This window comes from Metopolophium dirhodum, chromosome 1, assembly GCF_019925205.1.
Source record: "Metopolophium dirhodum isolate CAU chromosome 1, ASM1992520v1, whole genome shotgun sequence".
NCBI classification, from domain to species: domain Eukaryota; kingdom Metazoa; phylum Arthropoda; class Insecta; order Hemiptera; family Aphididae; genus Metopolophium; species Metopolophium dirhodum.
Window position 1 is genome coordinate 118,446,563 of NC_083560.1, and position 26,612 is coordinate 118,473,174.

At 31.4% G+C, this 26,612-nt stretch overlaps 2 protein-coding genes across 2 annotated transcripts; both read left to right on the forward strand.

Moving 5' to 3' along the window:
• Positions 1 to 5,497: 5,497 nt before the first annotated feature.
• Positions 5,498 to 11,644, forward strand: LOC132933755 (uncharacterized). The gene is made up of 2 exons (XM_061000035.1): positions 5,498 to 5,945; positions 11,272 to 11,644. Exons 1-2 carry the CDS (start codon positions 5,663 to 5,665, stop codon positions 11,424 to 11,426), a joined length of 438 nt encoding a protein of 145 aa, XP_060856018.1. The 5' UTR covers positions 5,498 to 5,662; the 3' UTR covers positions 11,427 to 11,644.
• A 148-nt stretch (positions 11,645 to 11,792) lies between these two features.
• Positions 11,793 to 25,534, forward strand: LOC132933754 (uncharacterized). The gene is made up of 5 exons (XM_061000033.1): positions 11,793 to 13,438; positions 14,109 to 14,187; positions 19,710 to 20,284; positions 21,029 to 21,421; positions 24,968 to 25,534. The coding sequence occupies exons 2-5, from the start codon at positions 14,127 to 14,129 to the stop codon at positions 25,154 to 25,156; spliced, it is 1,218 nt and encodes a 405-aa protein (XP_060856016.1). The 5' UTR covers positions 11,793 to 13,438; positions 14,109 to 14,126; the 3' UTR covers positions 25,157 to 25,534.
• The last annotated feature ends 1,078 nt before the right edge of the window (positions 25,535 to 26,612 follow it).

A 26,612-nucleotide genomic window follows, 5' to 3' on the forward strand; every position in this document is an offset into this window, starting at 1 on the left:
CGTGTGACGCATTTTAGTGATTTCGGGCGCCATTTCGGCGCATCCTCCACTATAAGTTTTGAATTTTGATTTTGACCGGAGGTCTTACACACACAATATGATAATAATAATAATAATAATAATAATAGTAATATTAATTTATCCACCGGAGAACCCGTCTGTCGCGTCCCGCATATACGGCGCCACCGGAATTCTATTCGGTAGGTATATATTATATATTATATATGAAGAAAATATGTATTATACACATTACACACATATATTATGGATATAATGTTTTCCATTGAGGCACTTTCCAAAATAATATATATTTTAGATATATAGCATTATAGTTGACTTTGGCCGGAAAAAAATTAACAAACATAAAATACAGCTCTGTGAATTGATTCGACCGAAAAAAACAACCCAACTGTGGCTGATTGGATACAGGACTTGATATTTTTGAACGTAATTTAAACTACTCTCTAAAGTTTTCTGATATCTCTATAAACAATGTCTCAAAGTCTTGTAAATATCGGTCACGTAGATTTTGATTCTATAAGCTACAGTCATAAGGACATTGACTAATGTTTTTTATTTTACATGTGATTAACAATAATAATAGATTAAATTATGAACCTTTATTAAAAAAAAAAAAAAAAAAACCCCATTGAAATGCATGCAGGGCAACGAGGGTCTAGTTCAAACCATTTTATTTTAAAAAAATATTCGATTTTCGTTAGTCAAAATGAAATTCATGAGTGATATTATATCGTGTAGCTTAAAATAACCACCGAGTCTCAAGTCATCTATTGATATAGTTATAAAAAATATATTAAAATCGGTTCAGTATAGTGTCTGAGATTAGTCATTAGCACAAAACTCATTTAACATATTTTATATAAAATACAGATACAGACACACAGCATAATATTATATTAATAATATACCTACAGTATATAAAATGTAGCATATCGGTCGCGGGCTCAGAACCGATGATATAGTTACTAGCATAGTATATTAGTATTATATATAGGCTTGCAAGAAAATCAATATTGTCAAGAAGTGTTAAGCAACTTTAAATTATATTATGTATTTTTTTCTTGAGACATCCGTATTTTGACTTTTTTTTATCTTATAGTATCTACCTATAATATACGTCAACGTCCGATGAATACCTGATGAATGTATTAGAAATAGCCAATAGGTATAATATAGTTTAAAAAATAATTACGCTGATGACCAAAAAATAAACTTGCTTATCCATGGCTTTTTTTTCTATATACTTTTGTCTAGCATTATTATTTTGGTCTCTTAGACAGTTAAACTTAAGTGAAATTAGCGTTCCTTAAAATGTATGAACTAAACCTAATTTTCTTTAAATATAAATTAAATTGTATTTGTAATTTTATTTAGGTAATGCAAGGCTCCTGATATATTGTTACAATAGCAATATTAAAAATGCATAAGCACAATTTTTTTATAAGCATTTAAAGTTTGAATTTTGACAAAATTTATCAAATTTAATAATTATTTTGTAGTTAAAAATTTATAAAATGTTCAACTTTTATAGCTAAGGGTTGAAAATTTCAAACAAGGTTCCACGTAAATAGGTAAATATTTAAATTACTTTATACACAATAATATCATCAAATATACTTAGTAATATCATAGGCTGACTGACCGTTTTCGCTCAGAATCGTTTTTCTTTAAAGTATTTAAAGTATAAATATTGACAAAATTCATCAAAATCTTAAACATTTTAAAATTATTTTGTAGTTTAAATTAATAAAATGTTAAATTTTTATTGCTAAGAATTGAAAATGCAAAACAAGAATTCTTATAAACTATTCATTCTGTAACCAACAAATCTAAAAAATATATAAACTCAGTTATCTTTTATACACATTTAAAGTTTAAATTTGGACGAAAATACCTATTAAACCGAGAATAACGGTTTTAGTTATTTTGAAGTAATTATATACAAATATTATTCTAGGGTACCTATATGACATTTTTAGAGTATATTATTATATTTTTTACACACAATGACATTTACTAATGCATTTTTTTCGGCAAAAATTAATTTACCAACTGTAATACCGATGCCTAATAGTAAAATAACTTTTATCAAGAACTTTTATCACATTAATATGTACTTAGTAATATTAAAGGCTTCGCTCAGAATCGTTTTTCGTGTACAATGATTTAATGCAATTGAATTATAATTGAACACATCCACAACTGTGACTACTTTAGACCCCTAATGTACAGCAGAGCGTTACCAACTTACTTGCTCACTTTTTTTTTACCTTTAGCCCTCCAAAGTAGAATCACTTTCCTACCAGCAAAAATATTGTAGATTTAAATTAAAGAATTTTTACTGCTTTAAAAGATGATGACCGACACAATAAAATACAAATATCATTGTAAAATCAATGCATAGATACCTGCATCGCTCCGCTCAGAAACTAAATCTAAATGTACATAACTAAATTAATGATAATGCAATAGCTATATTAGTGATATATTATAGTATAGATAGTTAATTTGTTTAATTTATTATTGCCATATACGTTTAAGCTAATTAATGGAAGAAAGATAATAATAATATTGAAGTACATATTTTACATTTTAGCAATTTAATAATGTATCTAGATAAAGTATAGGTATTTACTATCTAGTATAATTTATAATTAATATAGAATCTTATCTAAAGGTTTAAAACTAAGTATCTTGTATCTGTAGTATTTTATTCAAATATCTCCCCCATCCCTAGTTGTTATAGTCACTTATAGAGTAGGTATAATGTACTTGAATATCTTATTCAATAGTTACAATTATACGTTACATAAATTATAAAAATATTATAGATAAAAAAAAATAGTACAGGAGCTCCAACCTCCAGCACTCCTCCGCCAACCTGAAAATGAAAAATAACTGATGATGGGGGTAAATTATAAGTATTTATTCTTTATATTTTGTTTACAAAAATTACATACTTATAATAATTATATTTAATAGGACGCTACTACACCCCTATGTCTTCGCCCTAATTCATCTATTATCAAATTTAAAAGTAAGAATATAATATAAATCGATTATTAAGATCTATTGATATTAAAATTCTAGAGCGAGTTATGAGTATTTTAAAATTGTAATATTTTACTTAGTAGTATTAAATTGAGCACTTGAGAATTAAAATATCTCAGTTGCCTATATCAAGCACATGCACTGAGACTTTTTGACACCCTGAAAAAATCGGAGACACCATTTATCAACAATAAAGTTGTTTTTTATTACTATCATATTATTTGTATTTTTTCTTAGTGTACATAAAAAAATAAGACAATATATATCTCGGTTACCAATATTTTTCGAGGGGAATAGTCAATAATTTAGTGAGATGTTCAGATTTATTTTGCACCACCATGCGTGTGTACTACGAAAAGCATATTACACATAGATGTATAGAAAATTGGGTTTCGGGGGGGGGGGGGGCGGTGAGTAGGTAATAATAATAATATCTCATGATCGAAAAGCCCGTTTCTGCAAGACGTTCGGCGTAAGTACCACCTACCACCGAGGTCGTGGTGAGTGGTTACCTACGCACACTGCGGAGGACGGACGCAGGTGTGCGCATATTATCGTGCGTGTTGGTGTGTAAGTGCGTACTCGTGTGTGTGTGATGCTTCGAATGCGTACAATACGCGTGTGCGTTGTGCGTTTGTCGCGTGCGCACAAGACATCTACGAGGCCAGCGATGACAACGACCACACCAACCACGAACGAAGAGGACCACTCCGTCAAACGCATCGGGCTCGACCGCGCGTGATTTATAGCATTTCTGCGGCTTGTCTCTGCAACTTGTGACTGCACTTAACGTTTTTCGTCGTTCGAATTTTTTTTTTCCGTCTCTCTCTCGGACCCACCTCTAACCGGGGGTCTTCTTTTTCCTCTCCAGTTTCGTTTTCGAATCTTCAAAATTCCGCCCGTTACATACATCACGCCGCCGACGGATTCGACGTTAGCGGACGTCGTCAACGGCGGCGGAGGACTACCGTTTTCCGCGACTTATCTGTTCATGGTGGGCATTCTGTTGGTGTATATGTTTATAATGTTACGGATGGATAAACGTCACCGCCGCTCATACGACATCAGCGACGACTTCAGCGTCGACTTCAGCGACGACAGCGAGAGCTAAACTTTCCAAGACTTCTACACCCGGTCTTCCAAAAATAATCACTGCACGTGCGTTATCCAAGAAGACTCTTGGTACTCTGAGACGGAACCTACTGCTCGAGCGCCAACGGGTGGTTCTACTGAAACCGGTCGTTACTCTATTACAAACGACAGTAATATAATAACATTATAATATATTATAAACTATATATAAGATACCTATAATCATGTTATTAATACTACTTATAATCATAATAAATAATAGATATCGTCGCATTGATAACGTCATGGATCGAAAATAAAAAAAATATTTAAAAGAAAAATATTACGTTTCTCCCTCATCCTCCCTCACACTTCCACACAACCCTCCCCCAAAGCCTCGACTTCTACTGAAACCGGTCGTTACTCCATTACAAACGACAGTAATATAATAACATTATAATATATTATAAACTATATATAAGATACCTATAATCATGTTATTAATACTACTTATAATCATAATAAATAATAGATATCGTCGCATTGATAACGTCATGGATCGAAAATAAAAAAAATATTTAAAAGAAAAATATTACGTTTCTCCCTCATCCTCCCTCACACTTCCACACAACCCTCCCCCAAAGCCTCGACTTCTACTGAAACCGGTCGTTACTCCATTACAAACGACAGTAATATAATAACATTATAATATATTATAAACTATATATAAGATACCTATGATCATGTTATTAATACTACTTATAATCATAATAAATAATAGATATCGTCGCATTGATAACGTCATGGATCGAAAATAAAAAAAATATTTAAAAGAAAAATGTTACGTTTCTCACTCATCATCCCTCACACTTCCACACAACCCTCCCCCAAACCCCCGACTCCCATCACACAACCGGTGAAACGCGCCAATTGGGTTGCCGTCGTTTCACCGGTCCCATAACCTATGTACAGACGGTTCAACAGGTGGTATCGTTAGTCGGGCAGCCAGCCGACGACGACCTTGCAGGGTTGTTTTCGTAACATTTGCCAACCACCGTCGTCCGATTTTGTGATATAATAACGTTTGACGATCATTGGTGATAATCGATTCGATGTCATGCGTGACAACCGACGGTCTTCATCGTAATAATAATAATAATAATAATAATGATATGTGAACCGCATGTAAATGCCATTAAAAACAATATTGTGCACGCGATCGTTTTTCCGTTGTAATCGCCGACCGTAAATCACGTTTTTTATACGGCCGCGGTCATATAAAACATTGTACCTAATGACATTGTACTTATTATTTGCATCGCCGCACGTTTAAGCGCCGTGATCGACGGCCACAATATACAGCGACGCGAGCAACCGATCGATCGATCGTTTTAATCGCCGTAACGCGTCATTGCGAACCGGACGAGCGCCCGCAACCGGTCGTCATTTGCCGCCGCGTATTTATATTTTACGTTATATTCGCCGCGTGTGTACCTACAACAACTGCTAAAATTTAGCCATGGCTTCGCGGATACAGCCCAAGCAGGCGAGCGCGGCAACCACGGGCGTTGCCTGTCTGGTCGGCGCCGTTGCCTGGATTCTGATTAGCTCTATTTACGTGGGGAACACCGAGGGATGGCCGCAATTCGTTCTCAGCGCATTTGCGGCATCCACTGTGTGCGCGGTGGCCGCCTCGGCACTGGTGTACGCGGCCTACCAGCAGTACGTGGCCAAGAAGAGTCTGTTCGATGACCACTGTAGTACCGACGAATTCGATTACCGGTCGACAGGCCAATGGGCTGGTGAGTAAATGCGATGTTGTTATTGTTATTACCGTCATAACCACTTTCATCATGACTTGACCTTTAGTTTAAGATTTCTTATATGTATTTCCCCAAATTAATCATTTCGCCCCCTCCCCAGATTCGACGGCGTCTTCCAAAAATGTTATCTCAGTACAACCAACATTTATACATCTCGAAATTCGCTTAACTTTCAAACGCACCAAATTTTTAATTTTTTTTTTTTAAATATTTATATAATATTTATTTATTTTGTTTGGTTTAATTTACGGAACTCAAGACCACAAAGGTTGTATATTTGTTATTTATTTAGGATGTTTGCACGATGTGGGTGGCACAAATTATATTTGCTATTGATTTTAACGCGTAAGAAATAATAATATATTGCATGTGTATATACGTGCCAAAACTACGTAACAACAGATTTTCACGAACCGCGATAACCGGTGATCGGGTACATCGCCGAACCTGTGGATTCGGTAGAATTTCATCGGTGCAAACATCAGCCGCCTTTAAGGCAGGTGTTTATTATAATATATAATTCAGTGCGCAATTCGTCTGCGTACAATTATTTTAAACGCATTAATCATAATAATTACAATAATATTATTGTTGCGGTCGATTTTCACACATTCGATAATAACAATAAATTTTGTTGTTACAATTTTAAGTAATATTCCCACCGTTGATTTATTTATTTCTTACTATACTGTACAGGCCGATGCCCAATGAAACATAAGTAAAGACCTAAACATTTAAAAAGAATATAGTCAGCTTGCACGCCATAAAAAAATAATATTCATCATATTCACTTGCGTAATCGGTACGAATTTCGTTTCATCGATATTATTCAGCTGGTTCACGGTGGATTAATTTTATGGAAAAATCCCCACCAACGTGCCTAACGAATAAGTGGTTATCGCAAGGAAAGCCGATTGCGCAGCATTGTATAGGTATTACTATCAATGATCACAATATTATATAGGTACATCGAATGGTTGTGATAACAATATTGGAGTCGTGGATTTTTTAAATAATAATATTGCTCGTGCTTTAAAATTAATTATAATTTGATAATTTTTTATTTAACGAACAAAATGACGTAATCTCGACCATCAAAAGTTTATCTTTATATAGTACACAATATATAATGTATATATTACGCAGATAAGCCTGAATAAAGGTCTACTGTAAATAAAAATAAAAAATATAAAATATCGAAGTGAAAATTAATTATGATAAGTTATTGATAACCAATTAAGCGATAGGCGATTACAAACGATTAATGGCAATGTTATACTCTGTTCAAGATGAAAGTGGTGAGGCGGGGTGACTTTGCAATTAAAAAAAAACGATAAATAAATACGAAATAATATTATTTAATGACCGTGCAGTAGTTCAAACGTTCGTAGCGCGGCTCTCCGTTTAGGCGGATTTCAATTTTGGCGATAGTCTTTCAAGAAATATCGAGTAACTTACCAATTTTTAACAGGATGAATCTTAATTTTATAAATTATATGTATTTGCGATGTTAGTACAATACAATATGTAAAAATGGCTAATTTTATGTTTCCAAACTTAAGTTTGAACACCTATTATATTCCTGTGGTGTCCATACGTCTGTTAGTTACCTACCGCAGTACATAATATAGGTAGTTACGATTGATTATATTAAGATTTCATAACCACGGTTGTATTCAAAGTAAATGCATACAAGCCAGTATAACAAAATATCAAAATATGAGAATTTAGTATAGATTCATAGTAATTAGTAGCCAATGCCCAATATTAAAAAATAGGTACCATTGTACCAACATCTAAAGCTTACCAAATACCTTATTATTTTTAGATAGTGTAATATGGGATTATAATTCAGGGCTTGAAACCGGTTTTCTGTAAAAACCGGTAATTTCCCGAAATTTTGGGGAACCTATAATCGGTTACAGTTAAAATAAACCTATTTGTACTCCCGGTTATCGGTTACCGGTTACCGTGACAATTTTTCAGCTAACATAAAACGTTATAATAACGTAATATATTTTAACCGGTTAAGAACCGATTACCGGTATTTATAAATATTGACTACCGTTGCGTATGAACTATGTTATGTTTAATTTATTTTAGCTACATAAATGATTACACTTTCGTAGCTACTAATGGTATAATAAATAATAACTTCTTAAGACTATTCTTAAATCATACTATTATATCTTCGTGTTTTTCCCTAGTCTCAATTCTTGTAATAATAATTTCAAATAATTGGTATTCTACATTTCTATTTCCTACCTACCTATAACATAAAATATCGATAGTTGGTAATGAGTAATGACGGTACTCGATAAGCGATAGTCCCGGTCTCCCTCATCGTATATTGTACTGGGAAATCTAAAAATAGCTTGGTTCCTATAACAACACGAATATTGTATTAAGTATACGGGTACAAAGGTGTAGTACAATTATTTTTTAGAAAACCGGTATTCAATTGGTTACCGGTAACCGACATTTTTTGGAAGCGGTTATCACTTAACTGTTAACGGTAACCTGTAATTTTGAATCTAGTACCGGTAATTGGTTACCGCTAATAACAGGACCGGTATAAAACCGGTAACCGGTATTCAAAAAAGTTTTGATTAAATTAATAACGGTTTCAAGCCCTGGATTATATATTATTATATTATAATGTATTGAAATAATTAACACGGAACTATAATACTCGAGAAGTTTATGGCAAATCGACCAGTGAGCTTCAGCCAATACGATAGAATTGTTTGATAACAATCAATTATGTAAAAGTATATACAGTCGTACACGACATGTGTACGGTAATGTATGATGATGACACGTAAAATCACTAATGCCGAGTTGCATGAACTATCACTATTACTAATCAGTAATGAGCTAATGGTCCCTTAAACACGATTTAGTGGCCCACGATTGGTCCATTATAAAATTGTATTGGCATTAATAGCATTAACCGTCATCAAGTCAAGTGTATAATATTATTATATTATCATAATAGTATGTATAATATTGCGTAAGTACATGCTGGGGTTACATACTCAATGAAATATGTTGAAATTCGGATCCGTCTTGATGTACATTACATTAGGTATGTATATAGGTACATTCCGGTCAGGTATCTATTATATTATATTACTATATAGGTTACTTACGGTATATTCGTACTGCTTACAATACAATATTATGTTCAGTTACGAAAACACAAAATACTAAAATTCCTCAGCTCCGTGTCCGGAAATATGTCATGATGCCTTATATGATATTTTACTATAGTCGTGTATACGCGAAGCACACAATATAATATAATATATATATATAGGTACATATACAAAAAAAGGCTCCTAGGTTATTGTTTCAAAGGCAGATGAAAAAAATTAAAAATCCTTTGTCACAGTTTTTATTTATAAGCATTTAAAGTTCAAATTTTGACAAAATACGGAAAAATCACGAAAATTAGCAAATTATTTTGAGTTGAGAATTCATAAAAATTTTTCTTTTTAAATCTAAGATTTGAAAATGTAATATAAGATTACTCATAAGTTTGTCTACCTTTATCAAAACAAAAATGTCTACAAGCAACTTAAATTAAATTTTTATGAGCGTCTGAAATTTATATTTTTACAACATTTGATATTCACTCGATTTCTCATGTCACGATTTTCTTATTTTATTGTAATTAAAAAACGAATGACTGTAGATACTTGAAAATTTCACTGAATGTTTATATTTTAATTTTCTATACACTATACAATTTTGAAAATATTTTGCCTCTTTTTGAGCTGTTTACGGACATTGTCAGTTTTAAATTTTTTTAGTTTTTTTTTCTATAAATGTCAATAAAATTTTATTTGTTGGATAAAAAAGCGTGAAAATTTAATATAAGGCTCCTGATATATCGTTCTAATAGCAGTTGAAAAATATTAGACATACATACGCACAATTTTCTTTTATAAGCATTTAAAGTTCAAATTTTGACAACATTTATCAAATTTATAATTTATTAATTATTTTGTAGTTAAAAATGTATAAAATGTTTAACTTTTATGGCTAAGGTTTGACAATTTAAAACAAGGCTCCACGTAAATAGGTTATATATAAATTACTTTATTCACAATAATATCATCAAATATACTTGGTAATATCATAGGCTGACTGACCGTTTTCGCTCAGAATCGTTTTTCTTATACAATGATATTATATCATTGAATTCAAATTTAACACCATCTATTACAGTGACCCACTTGTAACCTACTATACAGCAGAGCGACATCCACTTATCCACCTTTTTAATTTTGATAAGATTAAAAAACTGTCATTGCTTTAAATATTGGCGTAGTCGTTAAAATAAAATAATTAACTCTTCTTTATTTTTTGGTTATTTTCTAATAAAATTTGATTTTCTATTTTTTCGTATTTATTGCATTAAATACATTTTTTGAATTGCGTTTTCAAAATAACTTTGTACGTACAAGGTACTTACTATTTATATGATATATACAAAATATTATATGGGTATGTATTACACGCGGATGTATTTGCAGTCAAAAAAACGCATAAGACGATGACTGGTGCGCGAGTCCCAGCTATTTTGTGAGAGTAGATCGTAGTCGCAAATATCGGGGGATTTAGCCCCCTAACCACTATTTAGCCCCTCCCCCCCAAAAAAAAACATTTGAACATTTTTGAAGAGTTCGGTATGGACTTGAGTTTCAGTCCCCACAAACTCAAACACCATTTGTGTCATTAATTAAGATGAACAATGGGAAGTGGGGCTTAACTCAAACCTAGACTTAAACTATTCATTTTTGAACTCATAAAATGATAAATATTTATAAATTATTATAAAATAAATAAACAAATATTTTATAGAAATTATTATTTATTATTTATTACAACCTAAGTTTTACATAGTTTCCTACATCTGTGTCTGCAAGTTTGTTTAAAATACCTTCGGTATATTATTGAAAACATTTAGCAATTTGTTTTCGTTAGTGAGCATTGATATTCTACGTTAACCACTGAAACTATTTCGTATATATTCAATGTATTGGTAAATGACAAAACAATTTAATAACGAATGTACCTATTGGTAGGTTTCAACAAAAGTAAAATATTATTAATTTGTATTCAACTCTACTCTGTCGACGGCCGCCAAATACAAACTGGCAACAATTTTCTTTTACATCCAGCTCAATGTATTGTTATATCCTATATTTATTTGTTTTTTTTCTTACTATCCTTAGTGCCCCACCTAAGCCCGCCACCTATGAATACGATATAATTAAATTAATTTATATAATTTCAGTGGTGACTGGCGCCACTGACGGCATCGGCAAGGAGTACGCGCGTCAGGTGAGTGACAGTAGAAACAGCATCAGCAACAGCAGCAACGCCGAACAGGTCGGCAGCGTACTCGATGATGTGGCGATGGCTTCGGCGCGTAACTCGCTCGTAGACTAACCAACGCGTCACAATCTCGCGAAAAAGACATTTTCAATAGTTTAGTTACAGTAGTTACAGTAGTTATTAACTCAAAAAGAAGTATGTCATGTCGTATAACTACGACATGACACACGTATTATGTGTGCATTATTGTAGTGGCGTGTTCATTCAGCAAGTGCTTGATGTTATATTTCATATTTTATAATATTAAAGAAACAAAAAAAAAAAATGTCAAAGATAAATAATCTAAATTTCGTTTCATCTCTTGCACATAATAATTACCCTCTTATTTATAAACATTTAATTTGGGCTGCTTGTTTTTGTATTTTCAATCCTTAAATCGGTTTATAAATCTCAACTTTTTTCATTCCTTTCAATTATTGTAGCTAATTTTTTCTTTGAGAACTTTTTCTTGTCTTAAAAACGATTTGTTGTATGTATACTACGTACTCTTGTCTTCCCTGGATCCCCGTCAATTTTAGTACCTACTACCTACTGCCTAGACAAAAGTCACACCTTGTTATCTATTATAATATAATTATTTCTTAATCAAATGTCCTATATAGATTTTAGCTCATCCTACTGAAAGCACTTTTTTTCTTCTGTTAGCACAGTTTTTATTTGTTACTTTCTCTTTTAAGAAATTTTTTCAGCACTTATTTATCTTAATTTAGCACATTCTCTTTATACTCTTCTCCTCTATGGATTTTTTTCGATGATAATAGTCACTAATAAAATTATTATTTCTAACACCACCTATTATTAATTCATTTCTTCTCTTCGCAAAATGATATATATATATTTATATATTATGATCTCTGTCCACTCATCCTATAAAGTGCTTATTTATCCTCAGTAAAAAAAAAATATTATTTATTATATCAAAATTTGTCCTATTAATTTATTTCTTCTCTTTCCAAATAGTTTTATATTGATCCTCTGCCCGCTCTTCCCATAAAGTGCTTATTTATTTTCATTTATAACTTTCTCTACATATGTACTCTTCTCGTCTTTAGATTTCCTTCTGTTTTAATTGTAAAATTTATAATTCTGAAATTTATTGAATGTTTTATTTATTTATTCACTCCACAATAATTTTATTATTGATCTTTGATTACTCTTCCTATAAATCCTTGATTTATCGTCATATTTTAGCACTTACTCAATAAACCATTCTCCTCTTGGGTTTTCTTCGGTTAAAATATTTGTCAATAATAATTGATAATTATTTCTTATATCAAATATCCTATTAATTTTTTATCCTCTCTACAGACGTTTTTATGATATTAATCTCTGACCGCTCTTCTTATAAAGCTCCGATTTATTTTAATCCCGCACTTCCTTTATAATAATATATTCTTCTCATTTTTGGTTTTCTTTTGATTATATATTTGATATTTATAAATATTGTTATTCCATTTAGAATTTCCAATGAATTTGTGTCTTTTTTCCTCAAATGTTCTTTTTTAGATCTGTGACAGATCTGTAATTTATATTATATTCACACATCTAAAGCACTTATTTCTTCATTTTCACTTTTAAGAAAATATCAGCACAAAAAAATGTTATTTTTACTATATACATTACAGTAATATTAATTTACACAAAAAAATATATGTTTAGAATGCAAAAAATAAAATTTCTGTTTTAAATTTGTTGAGATCTATACCTCTTCACGGGGAACAGCAAATCTGTTAGATCGGCAGCTGACACCATTCTGTTAACACGCCACTGCAGTTGTAAATTGCAATGCATACTATTTAAATATAATTTACGTGAATTTACGGTGATGGTAATGGTGCGTGTAAAATAATATCTATGTTAATTATATTGTGTGCGTTAAATCTAAGTCAGTGTCACGCGATTTCGTCGTGCATGAGTGTGTGTGACCAAACATTACAAATACGTTGACAGTAATAATAATTTAAAAATCATCTTTAATTATTAATTTTGTCGTTCGTTTCCTTCGGTGTCGGGACATCAGCTATCGTCACTCACGTACACGATGATTTCATAAAAGCCTAGCACACGTACGTATATTGTTGTATAATCTATAACATTTGAATGTTTTATTTTAATATAGTTAAATAATAAAATGGCGGACAAGTCTAAAAATTTGACCCCTCAAAAGTACCAACTAGATTCACTTTTCTATCAAAATTTGATCTCGAAAATTGGAGCTTTAGTACCCCAAATGTTGAGGACAGACGGAAAAAAACACACATCATTGTAAATACATTATATTTTTTCGCTCCGCTCAGAATCTAATAGCAAGGTCAAATAAAATTAAGATTTGAGATAAAGTGTGTAAGAAATTTAAAAACATAATTGTATTTTCTATATTTTAAGATTTTTGTTTGTTTGACTGTTGATTAACCTACATTTGTATTTTTTAAAACTACTTCGAAAAAAAAACAACAATTTTATAAAAATGTTCTTATATATTTTATGTACCAATATCGTATGAAAATAATTGATCTTTTCGCTCCTCATCGCCAATCTTTATAATAGTTAATTAACTCATTACCTCATTTTTATTTAATGATAGGATTTTTTTGTGCATATCTGCATACTGGTATATTTTTTAGAGTTTTATATTCCTAAGCCTAGATTAGTAAATATTAATACTATTTAAACGCAGACTATAATATGGTTTATTTTATATTTTTATTGTTGTTATTTTGTATGCCATGCGAGCAGTTGGCCATCGACCATGGGATGGACGTTCTGCTGGTTGGCCGAAACCCGGACAAGCTGCGAACTGTTGCCGAGCTGATAAGTGAGTGTGGAGAATAATAATATTATATAAGCTTGCGGGCGATAGTTATTATTATTATTATTATTATCATTACTATTATTATTACCACAGTTGTTGTCCTGAAGAACGGCTTGTTTGTCTTTTTCTCGCGTTTCCACTTGATTTATATTTTAGTATACTATACGAACATTACGAACGACGAATTTCAGGTCACGCGAAACGCCACCGCGGGATGTATCATTATATTCACTTCTTGACTCATTTTTCTAAAAGGCTGTCCATTAGTCTTCACTTATCCATCTATTATTATTGTAGTAATATAAATAAGATGGGAAAAACCGGCCTAGTACCAAAATCATTCGATCATCGTTTACTCCTTTGTTTGCTAAACTCGGTATATTTTCCAAGCGCATCTATATACAGAGCCAAAAACAAGCCACTTAAGACTTATACAGTGTAATAATAATAATAATAGTAATAATTATAAAATCAAAGCTAATATTATAACATTAATGGCTACCAATAATAGTTGGTAATAACAAACAAGTACCTATACGGCTATACGAGATATTTTTGCCGGTTGTATGCGTTTTGCCAAATATCAAATACTTACACAAATTTATCGTACCTAGTTATTACCAACAGTAAACAATCTTTCAACCAAATTTAACGATATTTTTAGATATGCAATTTCACAATTGAAAATAATAGTTAATTTAACTTTGGAACTTGTAAATCAGTATTTTATTTTTGGCAAATTTTCAAAAATGCTTTTAATTTTTTTATTAATATTAACGGCCCGGTCTCTATTGCAACTGATGACACGTCACTTTAAACTGCAAGATCCAAGAATGAAATTTCTGTCACTGTGGGTCTTAAGTTAAAGCTTAAAATCATATTCAAACTCAATAAATGTATATATCATATTCTATTCTTACGAAATATCTATAGGTACGAATTGTATATACGAATCTATATAATTGTAAAAAAAACTTCAATAACTTCATTAACTTCATTAAATGTTAATGATAGAATCTAGTACCTGCATAAGCCGTATCGAGTTAAGTAAGTTGTAAGTTGTACAATATTAATTTAATGCAATATTAGGTAAATCAACACCTAGATAAGAAAAATGAATAAAATATTTAAAATATTTACGAGGTAATATGATACATATATCAATATTTTGTTTTAAAATTTGAATAAAATGGCCAACGTGCAGCATTATTGACAATAGGTTTTTCTCATTTAATTCATCAATAAGCAATTTTTATCTCAAATACCTACACGCTATATTCGTTAGGGTAGAAAAAAGGACGAAGGTTTTTTAATAACACAAGCCGGTATATACACATTATACATGTTCGTTGGACTGTTGATCGAATGATTGTATAAGGTCTCCGCATAACATGGGTGAGCAATTTTAACAAAAGTATAAATATTTATTGAAAACGAAAATCTAACAATAAAGAATAAGTTTTTATACATTAAAGGCATCTATTATCATTTCAATACTATTTTTAGTTTTGTAGCATACTTTAAATTTATTCAAAATCATGCAACTTTACTGTACGATGGCTTCGTAGAGTTGTATACTTGTATACATACGACGTTTTTTCTCCCAAAATAATATTGATAATTTATTCATAGTAAATGTTAGCGAGGATATTTTTAGTTTATTGTTCATTTGTATATTTTTATATATTTTTAAAAATATAAACGGAATATTCTGTGAATTCAAAATGTGAATATATTAAACTGTTTAAAAAAGTTTTTAACCATTGCGGTCGATATTAGATTCTATTAAAAGTGAACACCTCAATATGGGGTTTTTTTTTAAACAATGTTACTTGTGTGTCTTTTAATGTTCTAACTGGTTCTAAAAAATAAAAATAATAATAATAAAACTACAAAGTTTCGTTGCAACTATTTAATAATTCATTAAAAATATGTTTCATCGAAATATTTAAAAACAATTTAATAACTTAAGATCCCGAAAAATCATATTCAAATAGTTTTCCCATCATTCTGTTTAAATTACGTAATATTTTCGGGATTTCACTTAATATTTATAATATTTTATCATTGATACTATATAAATATAAATACTGATATCACTATACTATTACTAGTATTTTCAATCAATGATTTTGTACATATAAAGCTATTTTATGAGTATGTATTTGTGTTTTGTATATTAAGTAAAATGTATTATGTGACTCTGTAAGAGTTAAAAATAATATTATGAAAAAATTCGTCATATTCACTCCAATTGAAAAGTCGTAGTCAAACTTTTTAAATACTTTGAATAACATAAACCTTCATTTGACTTAAAATACAATTATATTCTGTAAAGGAAATTGACAATCGTTACTTGATTAGGCATCAAAAATATTTTTATAACTTTCTTATAAAACATTAATTTAGATGCTAATAATGATATGTTATATGTTAGTATTAAAAACTTAGTGCAGTTTTCGTTAAAAATAAATAAAATGGATACATATTTGATCGTTTTCTAAGTGCTCCAGACTAGTCAGACCACCAGCCCCCCCTCCCCCCCAAATCGAATTTGGCCCATGTGCTAAATGTTTTTTCGGGCCTTATACAAAACTTCCGAAAAAATACAACCCATTAAGAGCGATATCAATGGGTGTCCCATACACGATTTCTTTAGGTAATAAATGGTTAACCCACAGTTAAAAAACAAAATTACTATAAAATGAGTCTTCCTATAAAAATTAACGTTAAACCGTTAAGAACCGTTAAGAAAATACTGTTATTATTATTCGCTAGAGATATATTTACAGTATTTATTTATAAGCATAATAATATTTTGTCAAACGATAACTTTAATTATTTTAGATAGATTGACTATGCTTTAATATAACAGAAGTAATGAACATAAACATATTATATAATGTATTAATGTATACACTAAAACATATGATACAGACGATTTGTGGAAATGTGAAAACTCTTTGCTCTTTACATAGAGTACATTTTTACTAAAAATATCACGGGAATTCTAAAAACTAGTTCTTTGATGTGATCAATCATGAATGTTGCTGCAAGAATCCTTTTGAGCTCTTTTGCCGCTCTAAGAATGCCTTAACCGAAAATAACTCGAAAAATAAAACCCACCCCATAGCAAAACCAATATTTGTCTTTCTGTAAAACTCAAAAGAGAAAGTCAAAACTCTAAAATTAAAACGTTGACGAGATAAATATTTGTAAAGACAAAAGACAAAACTAGGAAAGTTAAACTAAATTTATACATTGTGTGATGTTTATTATTTAATGTAAAATGTTGTACAAATAAAATAACAAGTGTTTCAGTCGTTCGAACACATGCAAAATGTATTTAAATACCAAATGTATGCAGAATATAATATATAAGATTAACTTAAAACTATAATTAGTCAATAAATATTTAAAATTCAAACATATTTTTCTCTAACTAGGTATGTTCTGTATTATTTTAAGGTTTTAATTATATTACCTACCAATAGTGTTTATATTATACATAGTTGTAAGGAAATTCCACATATTTCAGTCTAAAGAGTCGCTACTTACTCTCAATATTCGCATTCGTATCTAATCTTTAAATGCAATATGAAAAAGGCTCAAATTTCACGTTTTCGTATGGTTTCGTAAAAACCTATATTTTATTGTTTTATATATTTTTAGAAAATAAATTCAAGTAAACATAGATTACCAGTGTTTGATAAAAAAAATTTTCAGTTCCAATAATATTATGTGTTTGCTGAAAGATTTAACTTACTTGTCTAACCATAATGGTATTAAATACATAACCTAACCTATATACTACCTACGACCACCAAATTCAATTAAAATTCACGCTTGATTAAAATTATATAGAATAATCTGTAATAAATTGTTGTTGAAATCGTGTGATTTTTTTCAAAAGTTTTAATGATTTTTCATCAATTAGGAATCGAAATCTTACTGAATTTCATATCAGTAGGTATTAATGTATTAGGTATATTAATTAATACAATTTGCCACGTTAAGTATATGTTCCAATTTCTGTTTTTAGCCCTTTCTTGATGTGTACCTCCATGTTATGAAATTATGATTATTATATTATAATCATCATATTCGATAATATTAGGTATATTATGATTTTTTAAATATTAAAAAATATATATAAATAGGTCACATAAAAAAATCAGACATTGGATATTATCTATATTTTGAAGTTCCAACTGCCATTTTCCCAATGTAAGCAATGCAATTCTTAAATTAGAAGTATTTTTAAAATTTAAAAACTTTATTGGTGTGTGACTGTCACTGACTCTATAAAATCTAAACTTAAAAATGTATAGCAAAAATACATTTTTTCTCATCCTGGTAATTTCACTCATGTTTGGGGACACAGTTCATACTTTTCCGACCAATTTAAATTATCACAAACTTTGTTTCATTAGCAGCCTACATCGCATACCATTATAGGATTTTTTTAGTGTACCATTATAAAAGATTCCGTTAGCAATTGTTTTTTATTCAGGTGACCTGAGCTAGGAAAATCCATGTCATAGGTCAGTGGTTGTGCTTTGCTGGACGACTAAGTTCATGATAATCAGAATTTAAAAATGCCCACTAAAATATTACAAATAATAATTAGGTAATAAATATTTATAACATGACAAGTAAACCTGCAGATCCAACGAAACGTTCATCATAAACTATGACATTAGCTTCATAATCATTTATTTTCTTTGGTTGAAAATTGCAATAATTAATAGCATAGTTGCATAGATATGCACAATACAGTGTGGCGAACACGGAACAATATAAATAAAACAAATAAATATTTTTCCTTAATAAAGAAGTATTATTTTCGATCATCATTTGTCCGTGATAATTTCAAATTAATTGTTGTTTGTCATATTAATTCTCGTCTTTTTAGTACAGAGGAAATAATATAAAAGGAAATATTAATTTATTATATATTAAGATTGTATAAAAGAGGTATGCAAATTATATAATCTAATAACAAAATATAAACCTTGACCTTTCAAATAAACATCAAAATGCAAATTATAATTTTGTCTATGAAATCAATTTTACTTAAAATACTCAGTATGAATATGCAAATACTTAATAGTTCCAGTCTCCAGGGATCGAAACCGTTTGAAATTTTAACAGTTTCAGTTTCAGTTATATAAGAAAGCGGTTTTAAATTTCCTGGTATCGGTTTGGCTTTTAAGATCGGGTTTTGAAATATTTTCGTTTTAGCTTATAAAATATTTCGTAATATCATTGGGATTGTTATTGATATATATTATTTAAACATTATGTTCTCTTTGTATGAAAATATGTATTTTTACTAGAATTAAAAATATTATAAATAGTTTATAGACAGTTATTAGTTTTAATTGGTTTTCTAATTCAGTTAAAGTTTTGTGAACGGTTTTAAAGCTTTTGGTTTCGGTTGCGGTTACGGTGTAATAAAAAATAAAAACTGGTTTCGATCCTCTCTAATATAATAATAAATTGGTTGACGCGCGCGCGCGCAGGGAAAGAATCAGCCGGTCGGCGGCGGGTGATGACGGTAGTGGCGGACTTTTCGGAAGATCCAGTGGCGAGAAACGGGACGGTCGTCGACGTGGGAGAGCTGGAAGATGGCGGCTACGGCGACCGGCCAGAACAGCGGTATGGTGGCCAGGATGACGACGTGGGTGACAGATGTTTCTGCGACAGCAAAGGACAGCAGCCAGCCCGTCGTAATTGCCCCCTGTGGTATCGGCGGCTGAGGACCGTGATCGAGGGCCGGTTACAGACGGACGGAGGCGTGGGCGTGCTTGTGAACTGCGCAGGCGCGTGTTATCCACATCCCGAGTTCTTTGCCGGTATGAAAGCTGACGGTAATGCTGGAGCCGGTGACGGCGATGGGCCTGTGCAGTTCACTGCAGACTATTGCAGCAACGCAGACGTCGCCGTCCGGTGTAACGTGGCAGGGGCGGTGCACGCGTGCCGCCTTGTGCTGCCCGGCATGTTGGCCCGCGGACGGGGCCTCGTGATCAACGTGGGTAGTGCCTCCGCGTCCATGCCGCCGGCCGTGCCACTGATGGCCTTGTATGCCGCCACAAAGGTATATAACAGTATGATGTCTGTATGACTGTCAGGCGCACTACAGAAACACTTTTAACTCATTAGAAGGATGAAAATTAATTTAGTCACTGAATAATATGACGTTTTTAAAACCAAACTGGTCCCTACACTGATGAAATGTTGTCCGATGAATAATTGTTTTTAAATAACTGCACTATAACTACCTAGTCCAAAAAGATTTTATAAAATAAATAATTTTGTATGATTGTGGATTTAGCCATGCCCCCCTTTTGCTCCGTTTCCACGGCCACGCAGTCAAAGCCACCGTTAAAAATAATAGGTATATAAAATACTAAAGCCATTTTGTTTTACTACATACATTTTAACATTTATAGTTTATAATATCCCACAGCATCTCAGAGAGTTATTAAAATTCTCATTATTGAATGCATAATATTATCATATTATTATATTTTATTGAGGAACCCATAATAATTTGTCCACCCAAGAACGGTTATATTATAATCTAGGTATAGGTATAAGCGAAATAAAATGACATGCTATCGATAATAACAGCACGTCTTGTTTAAATATTATTATAATATCTTATTTTACTTACCAGTCTAGCACTCCAAAATAAAATATATAATATAAGTACCCTAATCTACACCTCTGTAGGACCATCGACATACCAATAATAATAATACTATCAGCAGTTTTAGCGAGATCTGTCCGACATTGACAGTAACACACACGACGTATAAACCCATAATAATATGCTTAGAAATTCCTGGAGAAGCTGTCTTCCGACCTGGACGCCGAGTGTGCGTACTTGACCAGAGGACGTGAAAACGGAAACGATGGTCACGGCGTCCGTGTACAGTGCGCCCGACCTGCGTACGTGGCCACGGCCATGTTGCGATCTGCCAATCCGGACGTCCGTGTGGTACCCGGTTCCGAGGACGAGGACGAAGAGTATGACGACGATGACAACTACGGCGACGGGTGCTGGTGGGCTTCCAGGAGGAAGCGAGTGGAGGACCGCGTCCAGCGATGGCTGGTGCCGTCTGCTCGCCTTTGGGTTAGGTCCGCGTTGAGGCAAGGAGGCCGATTATACGCCCGTGGTCCGGATTCGGAGCCCGCCAGCTACACTGGATACTGGCCTCACACTTTAATGGTACGTACCTATGCTTATTATAACAATCGATGTAGTAAAAAGGCACAAAGTCTCAGATTTTTAGTTGTTAAAATGTTTACAGGCCATTTCTAAACCGTCACCTGTAGGCCTATAATAATATATTGTTTAAGGTTTTAGCAGTATACCTTTATTACCAGTGGCAGTATACCTTTATACCAGGGCTTGCAAACGTTAAATTTGACAAAAATACGATTGAAATTTGTAAACATAATTATAACGGAAAACGATAATCAAAAATTATTAAAATCCGCAAAACAAAACATAACGATTAACAAAATATATTATAAATCATTAAACAAAACATAACGCAAAACGTAATTTATAGAATATCATTGAACGAAAAAAACGCAAACGAAATAATTTAAAATCCATTTACTTAAAAGGTCTATTAGTTTCGTAGAAATATTTATTTCATGCAAACAATCTAAGAATTGATTTTATTAAATTCCGTATCCGGGCTATTACCTGCCCGCATTAGTTATTATTTTTAAATTTAATAGATTTTAAATAACTATAAACGTTGGATAACGTTTTAAATGTAAACAACATAAAGCGAAATTTTTTTAAAATGCAAGCCCTGCTTTATACTCATATTAGTCTTATACTACTTACTACTTATAGCACCTTTATAATTAGTTTAATTTAGTAGATAGGATTTAAAATATAAATAACTAGGAGTGTCACATTTAGACTTTCTTTTTGATATTTTGATAGGAAATTATAAATTGTTGTTATATTAACACGATTTACCGACTTATCCATGTCGTCTCGTGGTTGTGAATTGTGATTTACCCAAACTACAATGACATATCAAAATTATATTTTCAATATTATTTGTTCTTTGTGTGCAAAAGTGTACATAATTAAAAAGTAAACAACATACATTTTCAATCCAAGATATTAACCCAATATCAGATAATAATAAAAAATATTATAATATCGGCGATTTCGTTTTATTTTTGACAGGCCGGAGAAAGCGGTTTCAAAAAGAAAAAAATAGGTACGAATAATGCACCACACTCTGCACTCCCCCCCCCCCCTCCCCCGGAATATTACGCGGCTGGTGGTAACTAAGTATAATATAGCTGTGGAGTGACAATGTGGGGGACGGATCACCTATACCCGGTTTAGAATTTCGATTGTCGATAGTATGTTAGTTTTTTCAACGGCCTACACCGTTTCCGTTACACATTTTGTTTTATTGTAAATCGTTTGCGTTTGGCCAAAAACGAGAGCAACGCCCTGAATTGTTTGAACCATTAAAAAAAAACTATAATAATTGTGCTGGTGCGATTAAGTCTAATGGAAAAATGTTCACTCAACGATATACGATATGTTCGGTCACGAGCTTTCAGGCGGTCCTCTGAATATTTCACTCCTGAGCCAAAATGTTGAAGTCAAGTGACTGGTAGTATCTATAGTAGGCTGCAGTACATAATGCCGTCGTCCATCAGTTTAGTAATTAGTAGCTGGCAGTAATAATAGTTTAGGAAAAAAATGCTAGCAGTTTGGCTGCAGCAGAACATCTCTACCTATATAATACCATAATTATTGTATTCAATATTTAGTATAGTTATACCTAGGACCTATAGTATTTTCGTACTTAAGTGTATGGCCAGAGGCATGGTTTTAATGGATTTTTTAAAAAACTTTAGACCCTAGCAATATTTTCACTATTATTTTTATTATTATTAGAAATACGTCTCGGCCGTTGAAATCATTGGCTGGTATTAATATTTATTATTGCTTATTTGTTAATGCATTTTATACTTGGAACATTGTTTTAGCAATTTTATTTTAAAATAATTTATACGATTACATTTATTTTGCAAAAGGTTATATATTCGTTTACAAATGTCTTTGTTAACAATTGTGACAAATATTTATAAATATGGAATTAACCACTTTGGTACTATACCATCTATATACCAATGTATAGAAAAACCTGAAATATATAGGAATAAATGCAGCTATTCGTAACACATAATATAGCCTAAATAAATAGTTAAAATTGTGTTAGTAATTCGGTTTATGCTATACTCACTTTTAAAATATATAAATAATATACAAAGTGTTCGGAAAATTTGGAAACGCCCTAATTACTGTTTGAATATTTGTGTATCTAAACGGCTATACATATTATATAGCAATGCCAGATAACACTGATGTACATTTATTAAGCAAAATATTTAATACCTCGTTAATTATATCGTAATATTATCGTTTATCAATCCTCATTAGTCTAATGGCCGTTTTAAAAATGTTTGTAAAGTAGTTACAATATACCATTTAGCACAAGTAGTAGATAATAAAATATTATATCACAAATAAATAATACATTTTAAATTTTTTTATTAAATATTATAATATAACTATATGTTTTTAAAAAAAGTCGTGTATAATATTAGTAACATATTAATTATTAATATTTATATCTATAATGTTTTTCTGTTTGTTCATCTTGTGAATTTAGAAATATTTATGGTTATTGAATAATTATAGACATTAACCATATTGTCTTTAATGTGTGTTCAATGCAGCAGACAAAAAAAATGAGTGATCGCACCGGTTGACCACTTATCCAGCTGTCAGATAAACTTATAGCCCGTAATTTCCTTCTCAGAGATCTCGGTCAATCTAAACATACAATTTATGAAATTTTAACGGACCTACTCCTACTACTTTAATTTGTTGTGTACCCAATCATAATAATTAGAGTAACCTGCAATACCTAATGATGTTGAAGAATTTTGAAATTTTTTCCTGTAGTCGTATACTATTATTATTTTCTCACTTTAAGTTGTATACTCGATGCTAAATTATAAGAGCTATATATTATTAATATAGTTGTAGTTCGTAAGTATTAATCATTGCTTCTGAATTAATAATATTACCATAACTAACTACCTAATAATATAGTTATTTTTCCATTTATAGCAACAAATACAATATTAATTCTTCTTCAATTTAACGTAATTTTTACGTTATTGCCCATTTCTATACAGTTATTTATGTATTATAATATATTATTGATGTCTGTAGATTTTTACGTTTTTATGATTTTTGACTCAATCACACAAGACATAACCATTATAATATTATTGCCTATTGGTATTAAATTATCGAATTTAACGCTACATCGAATATTTAATTACCTATACTAAAGTCAATTTTATATTATTATCGCTTGTAACGATTATAGATAAACATCGATTGATTTATGTGTTTTAAATTAATCTACCGTTTTAACGATGACTATGTAATATATTATACATTTATAATTATTTCGATTACGACGTTCGTTATTTACTAATAATAAATTATAATAAATCAATTAGTAGGCAGTTTTTTTTTACAATACTTGAATCGTAACGCCTATTGTTTAATTGTTGGGTATTACGTTTCGTTAAACACCCCTTCGCGTAATTTAAGGTGGGAAATATTTGACAGAACACTTTCGGCATTTTAATACCTACAATAGCTCTATAAAGTGTGACGACATTTGTTACATATTATACTTTATAGGTGTGGTGCGCGCGGTTGGCCAGCGCTGTGACGCCTCGTCGGTGGTTCGTCGACCGGGTGCTGATCCCGGGCATGCTCGTGTACCGTGCCAAGGGTCGGGCGGCCATCGCGGCGGCGGAGAGGAGTACATCAGCCGCCGCGGGAGGCCGTGACAGTCGGGAGGAGACAGCGACTGCAGGACAAAATTAGGACGACATAAATACATCATCATCGCCGTCGTCATCGCAAACAACATCATGATGTAGGGGCGAGCAACAGTGGTGATCATCGGCAGCTGCGTCTGAGGGTCACAACACACTGACGTGGCAGTCAAACAACATCAGCGGCGGGGGACGGAGGCGGTGGAGGATTATAGATCTCTATATTATACACACACATTACACACTTTATAGCAATTCAATTCCCATAGGCACTTGGCGGTATAATATGTATAGGTGCCTATGTGTCTTTTGCAATTTACAGGTAGTATCTAGGGGTGGTGGTCCACAAAATTCATGTATGTTTTTTTTTTAATTTTATTTCAGATTCCAAAATAAATAACTCTAACCCCTAAAAAAAAAATAATAACTACATAACTACATTTCATATTTTCAATAAAAATATTAGATATTATAATTCATATTATACAGTACATTAACTTTAAAAAAAAAACTTGTGGATTCACTACCCCCGATAAATAAAATAGTCTGGTTACATATTATTATTATTATATACGATACCTATTCTAAAATTATATTGTACATTTTTAATCAAAAATTTAATTTTGCACGGTTGTAATACCATTTTGTTAACATATTTCGACAGACGATTATATTTATATAATTTGAATAAATCAATAGTACTGTAATGTCAATTTTACTGCACGCGTACTTAACACGCATATAATATTATTATTTATTGTACTTACCTATATATTAAATATTTAAATCAATTTATCAAGTTATTATGTGCACTGTTTCAATTGTATTAATTTTTACTTGCATCGCTTTACCTATTGTTATTATTATTATACACAAATATTATATTTATCAACATAGTAATACAATAAATTTATGTATTTATCTCCAATTACACTTATATTATCTGAAACATTTCGATGTTGCATTGTTGTTTGTTCATTTAAACACCCTTAATCTGTGTGGGTATTGGCTGTATTGTTTTATGGTAGCAAACTATGACAACAATCGCAGCTACTTGTCTTTACAGTTGACACTAAACAACATAAAAACAAATAGTATGAAGAACTCGTGACTAAGCCGATGACGGCTAATATGGTGGTAATGATGATGATGATATTTACCAGCACCGGAAGTGCCTACGTGCTCGTATCGCAAATAGTAAATGGATGAATATTATCATTTCTATTATAATATTATATCAATGTCGATATAGTAGCACACGAGCACAAGTGCACGTATACAGTAGGTATAAGTACTTATCAAAATGTGTATAGGTATAGTTATACAAACTATAGTATATTATACTATGTATACAAATAAATCAGTACTATGTAATAGTTATGAAGGTAAATGTTTTGTGTAAAATAAAATATTGCTGCTCGCACGTAAAATGTTTCCAACAAACATAATATTATTATCAATATGCGGTGAGATGTGATGAGAGTATGAGACTATGCTACTTATAA